This window comes from Sinocyclocheilus anshuiensis, unplaced genomic scaffold, assembly GCF_001515605.1.
Source record: "Sinocyclocheilus anshuiensis isolate Anshui unplaced genomic scaffold, SAMN03320099.WGS_v1.1 scaffold147, whole genome shotgun sequence".
NCBI classification, from domain to species: Eukaryota; Metazoa; Chordata; class Actinopteri; order Cypriniformes; family Cyprinidae; genus Sinocyclocheilus; species Sinocyclocheilus anshuiensis.
The window spans coordinates 134,185-140,633 of record NW_015549585.1 but is presented as its reverse complement, the minus strand read 5'-3'; the positions used below and the strand labels follow the sequence as shown (position 1 = coordinate 140,633).

Here is a 6,449-nt window from a genome sequence, read left to right as displayed (position 1 = left end):
GAATAAATTATACTTTAAAGTATATAAAAACAGAAAACCATTATTTTAAATTGCAATTTCACAATATTAGTTTTATTTCTGTATTTTTGATCAAATGCAGCCTTGATGAACACTTGATGACTTCTTTAAAAAAAAACATTAAAAATCTTACTGATCCCAAACTTTTGAACGGCAGTGTGTAGGCTATATATATATATATATATATATATATATAAAATCATACTACTACATAATATTTTATTATTCATTAATTGATTATTTTAGCTAAAACTAAAGTTTTATCCGCAACTCTTTTATTTGGGAGAAAAGTCTCCACATTATACATTCATTAAAAACACACCTGTATTTCATCACAACAGAGGAAAACAATTTATTAAAACATAATTTAACAAAATTCTATGAACTCTATTGATGGATGGAATTGTAACCATATCACTAGGTTGCATGGATTTTCCTTGTTTTTATTTTATTTTTCCGAAACAAAAAGTTTGCATATAATAACTGCGAATAACTTTTTATTTGATTGATTTGTTTTTGGAGCCTATGGTCCAGATTGCTTGCATCATGAATGTTGCAGCATCCTCATACTTGTGCATGTGTAAGTGTAAGTCAAGCCCATCGCTAATGTCTTTACAGTGGGGTGTTAAATGCTGAATAGACGGTTTCTCACATTCAAAGTCAAGGTGACTGATTACCTCCGGACACATTTTACTGCTCTCATAAACTCTTATGGCCCTGCTGCCGTCCTTTGTCAAAACTCCGGAGGCCATCAAACGCAGAAACAAGAGCGCGATGCAAAATCCCAGCGTTTTCTCGTTGACCGTTTCAGCGCTGAAACACAAAACGCAATGCAATGGAATCATAACAAATTCAGAGAAGGTTTATTTGGTCTATAATCACCAGGCAGAGTAATCAATAAACAAAGTGATTTGATTACAAAAATATACTTTCAATTGTGTGTCTGTTTTATAATAAAAGCACAAGGTCTGCACCTTCCTCAGCTGTGTTAAGCTGCATAATAATGCATGCAAAGCAAATACATATGTCTGTTGCCTTTGCCTTAAAAGAAGTGAAAGGCAGATAAAATAGAGTATTTAGCACAAAAAGATTTACATGCATGCGTGAAATTCAAGCAGAACTAATTTCTAAATAGTTTGTCACAAATTGTAGCCTTTAATTCAATGCAACAATTTACTTAAAATGATTCGTTTCATGAATGAAGAACAGTGATGCAGCATAATGAATATAACTTGCGTTTGAGTATAAAAAAAAAAAGTGACTTTTGGAAAGTTACAAAGCCTGCATTTTTCACAGATTAGAGTTACACTACTAATTTGATATTACAACACCAAGGAAAACTGGTAGAAACATATAAAAAGTCCTTTAAAGATATGGAAGATTTGTAGTTGAGGTCGGCACAGTGGCTTATGGTTCTGGTTCGATTGTATTTGGCAAGAAAAACGCTCGAGGAGGAAGATCTGGTCTCCTCATCACCAGAAGAACGGCTCAGTCCAGGACAGAAAAGCTTGACGAGGGAATCAAGCGTTTGTGCGGCTCAAAGCAGCGTGCATCTCTCTTTCAAGCTCTTCTTCTTCTTGCCGCTCTTCTTCCCGTTCTTCTCCTTGTTCTCGGACATCTTCTTCGCCCGCACCTCCCTCATCAGATCAAAGAAGACCTGCGAACAACCAAACACGCTTCACAGGTGCTCAATGGAGTTAATATGGCATCTGAGGCTCATATGCATGATCATGCATTCTGAAAGTATCAGGATATTTAATGCACAAACCTTATCGACGTTCGCTCTGGTTTTGGCTGATGTTTCCACATACTGAACAGACCACTCGTCCGCTTTGGTCCGGGCCTCGTCCGCAGACACCTGCCTCCTGTCCTCCAAATCAGACTTATTCCCCACCAATAACAGAGGGATTTTATCATCCTCTGCTTTCACTCTCAGGATCTGCTCCCTGTGTGGACCGGTAACAATACAGTTAAAAATACAGTAAAATTGTGAAATATTATTATCATTTAAAATAAGTGTTTTATATGAGAATATCTGTTAAAATGTAATTTATTTCTGTGATCAAATCTGTATTTTCAGCATCATTACTCCAGTCTTCAGTGTCACATGATCTTCAGAAATCATTCTGATATGCTGATTTGCTGCTCAAGAAACATATTCATATTATTATTAATGTTGAAAACAGCTGTGCTGCTGCTGCACAATATTTTTGTGGAAACCGTGATATACTACCATTTAAAAGTTTGGGGGCGAGTATGACAAAAAATAAAAAAATAATACTATTACTTTCTTATTCAACAAGGACACATTAAACTGATGTGACAGTACATATATTTATAAATGTTTCTATTCTAAATAAATGTTGTTTTGAGCTTTCTGTTCCTAATTATCCTTAAAAAAAAAAAGGGTTTCCACAAAAATATTAAGCGGTCAAAACTGTTTTCAGCATTGATAATATTAAGAAACATTACTAATTGATTGAACACCAAATAATAATTAAAATTTATGTTTTACTCACAAATAGCAAATTCTAACCAATAAACATTTCATATAAATAGCTTGAAAACTGTATATTCATAAAAAAAAAAACTATGAATTTGTAAGATTTTATTCACTTCCATGACTTTTCCAGATCTACAAATCAGACTTTTTAAATTCCCTCACATATCCAACAAGATATTTATGGTACATCTGCCGTAATGACAAAGCTGTTCATTTTCAACTTTTTTTTATTTTCAGAAACTACGAGTGGCAATATATTCAAATAACGATATTTAAAAAAAATTCAAGAGTTCACACTTTTTTTTTTACCAATGAATTTACATGACTTTATATACATGAAAAATATTTATTTACTCACAAATAGCTATTTCTAGCCAATAAAATACTTTAACGCTTGACACAATTCGAAAAATGGTTTGTTAGGATCGGACAATATTTGGCTGAGATACAACTATTTGAAAATCTGGAATCTGAGGGTGCAAAAAAATCTAAATATTGAGAAAATCATCTTTTAAAGTTGTCCAAATGAAGTCCTTAGCAATGCATATTACTAATCAAAAATTAAGTTTTGATATATTTACGGTAGGAGATTTACAAAATATCTTCATGGAACATGATCTTTACTTAATATCCTAATGATTTTTGGCATAAAAGAAAAATCTATAATTTTGACCCATACAATGTATTGTTGGCTATTGCTACAAATATACCCCAGCGACTTAAGACTGCTTTTGTGCTGCAGGGTCACATATCTTTCTTTCTTTCTTTCTTTCTTTCCATGACTTTTCCAGGTCTAGAAATCACACTTTTGAAATTCTCACATATATTGAGGTTTTCTAGGTCCTTATTGATTGATTTAAATGTAAATTTTTAAGATTGTATTAATTTCTATGACTTTTCCAGGTCTTTTGAAATTCTCAGTGAAGACAAAGAACCTGACGCTGGAAACTGGGTCTGTATCTCATAGCCTCAGAGTTTAGTTTTGGGCAGGATGCCGCTGTAACGATAGCATCATTCTGAGAGAGTAGAGTGCAGTAACTGTGATTCCTCCAAACTAGGACTGAACACTAGAACAGCAGAAAACCTCGTGAAGAGCTGACCTGAAGTCTGACGTGGCGCTGAAGGACTCGGGCTCTGTGATGGAGAAAAGCAGAAGGAAACCCTCTCCGCTGCGGAAGTAGTTGTCCCTGATGGCGGCGTAGTCTTCCTGCCCCGCCGTGTCCAAAATATCAATCTGCACCTCCTCTCCATCCAGGACCACCTTCTTCCGGTAACTGTCGGCCTTGGTGGGCTCGTAGTCCTCCACAAACTGAGGCGAGCAACGCAGATTACAAAGTGATAGTTATAACAGTAATAGTTTCTCCTGTAGAATCAGTGTTGTTATTGTTAACTAAAACAAGTACTATTAAAAATCATGTTTGTTATTAAGAATAAACGGTAAATGAAATAAAATATAAACATTAGACGAAAAAATTAGAGTTAAAAAATGAAATTACAAATGTAGACTTTCAGTTGTTTTCAGTTGACTTCAGTGTACAAATTTCAGTTTTAGTTTTAGTCATTTTAGCACTTTGACAAATGTTAAGTAAAGATTACTAAAAATAAAAGTACTACAATTACTCAAACTAAAATAAAAATAAATTAAAGCTAAATAGAATAAAAAAAAACGAACTGAAAAAAAAAAATAAGTTAGAGTACTAAATTTACTAAAACTGAAATAAAAATTAATTAAAGTTAAATAGAAATGTAAAAATAAAAAAGTTGAAGTTGATGTACTAAAATTACTAAAACTAAAATAAATAAAGCTAAATAGAAATATAAAAAAATAGAAACAACCTAAATGGAATCAAATAAGTTTAAGTATTGAAATTACTAAAACTAAAATAAGAAATAAATTAATGCTAAATAGAATTATTAAAAAACGAACTGAAATAAAATAAGCTAGAGTACTACATTTACTAAAACTGAACAAAAGACATTAAAGTTAAATAGCAATGTAAAAATAAAAAAGTTGAAGTACTAAAATTACTAAAACTAAAATATAAAGAAATAAAGCTAAATAGAAATATAACAAATAGAAACAACCTAAATGGAATCAAATAAGTGTAAGTATTGAAATTACTAAAACTAAAATAAGAAATAAATTAAAGCTAAATAGAATTATTAAAAAACTAACTGAAATAAAATAAGTTAAGAGTACTAAATTGACTAAAACTGAAATAAAAATACATTAGAGCTAAATAGAAATATAAAAAACAATAAAACTAACTGAAATAAAATAAGTTAGAGCACTAAAATTAATAAAACTGAAATAAAAATATATTAAAGTAAAATAGAAATGTATTTTTTTTTTTAAAGTTACTAAAACTAGTAACTAAAAAATTAATAAAACTAAACCTGAAATAAAAATGAATTAAAACTAAATAGAAAAAAAAAATAAAAAAATAAATAACAAAAGCACATAACAAAATTACTAAAATGAAAATTAGAAATGTTGCCTTGGCAACTAACTGAAATAAAATAAGTTGAAATTCAAATAAATGAAAGCTAAAAAAAAATACATATAAAAAATAAATAAAAAATGACAGTACATAAAAAAAATGAGTAAAACTTTAAAATTAAAACTGAAAATATGTTTAAAAAGCTAATTAAAAATGTAATAAAAACTATAATAATACAAAAATAACACTATATGGAATACAAAAAGACGCGACAGCTGTGTAAATGAAGGACTTTTGAAAGAACTATTCCTGTAGCTCAAATAAAGATCATGACTGATGTGAGAACATGCGTCTCAGTGTTGAGCTCACCTCGTCATACATGAACTGCAGCGTTAGAGCTGATTTCCCCACGCCGCCGCTGCCCACCATGATCACCTTATGCAGAACCAGCGAACTCTGGTTTTTGCTCTTATTTGCTGCCATGACTTTAGTGCTCCAGAAGAAGAAACAGAATGAGACTGCAAACATGCAAAAGAAAAATAATCAAATTCAAAGACACGTACATTTATACATATAAAACCATTGCTTATCATTGATGCATACAACATATCCAATGACATGCACCTTAAATTTACATTAAAGTACATGATATAAAGTTTTTAGTGCTGAAAATCCCACATTATTACCATGCTACTGTATATGAATATAGTAATCATTGACTATTATGGTACGTAGTAAAAGTACAATGGGGCCACTTTACAGTCACTGAATTTTACTTTGTAATGGAAACAGCATCAGCGAATATTGATTATCAGTGAGAAACAGAAAACTGCAATATATTACTAAAACACCAGACATTTTTAAGCAGGTTGTTATTAAAATAACAAAAGCGATTTTCACTTTTCCACCCCTTCCTCGTTGTAATAGACGAGAGCCCGCCTTTTCTAACTCTTGATTGGTTGAGCAGACAAATTATGAGGCGGGGCCTCCTCTACTCGCGATATGATTGGATATCCAAACTGTCAATCACAGAGTTTTCCCACAAAGACATATGGGCGCATCAGCCGAGGAAATACCTCAAAACTGCAAAGTTGCTGTCTGCGCAAACGGATTAAACATTGTAAAACTGATCACAACAACGTAACCTCTTATAGATTACTCACCTCAAGTTTGATCTGTGGAGAGCCTTGGCCTGTATTCGCACATATAAACGGTTAAAACATAAGGGATCAAATCCACTACTCCCGTACAGCTACACAGCCCCGCCCACCGGTTATTCAAATCACGTGGATATGACGTCACCGCACCATATATAGATATTTCGACCTGGGTCGTGTTTATTCTTTAAATATTATTTGATGAATTTGTTACTTTTGCTGGCAAAGTTTAGTATACATAAATGCAAGTACGGTGATTATAAACCACTATTTCTAATTTTGAAATCAGAAGTTCAGCAGTACCTAAAATCTATTTATATTCTGATAAAC

General features: G+C 32.0%; 1 protein-coding gene across 2 annotated transcripts; it reads right to left on the bottom strand.

Annotated features, from left to right (window-relative positions):
• Window positions 1-881: 881 nt before the first annotated feature.
• Window positions 882-6,229, bottom strand: ralbb (v-ral simian leukemia viral oncogene homolog Bb (ras related)). 2 transcript variants are annotated; one of them, XM_016446308.1, is made up of 5 exons: window positions 6,126-6,229; window positions 5,332-5,480; window positions 3,622-3,830; window positions 1,787-1,964; window positions 882-1,675 (listed from the first exon to the last, which is right to left on the bottom strand). In XM_016446308.1, exons 2-5 carry the CDS (start codon window positions 5,443-5,445, stop codon window positions 1,556-1,558), a joined length of 621 nt encoding a protein of 206 aa, XP_016301794.1. In that variant the 5' UTR covers window positions 5,446-5,480; window positions 6,126-6,229; the 3' UTR covers window positions 882-1,555. The 2 variants fall into 2 exon arrangements, with proteins under 2 accessions (XP_016301794.1, XP_016301795.1); XM_016446309.1 differs by having other exon boundaries at window positions 5,332-5,468.
• Between the last annotated feature and the right edge of the window lie 220 nt (window positions 6,230-6,449).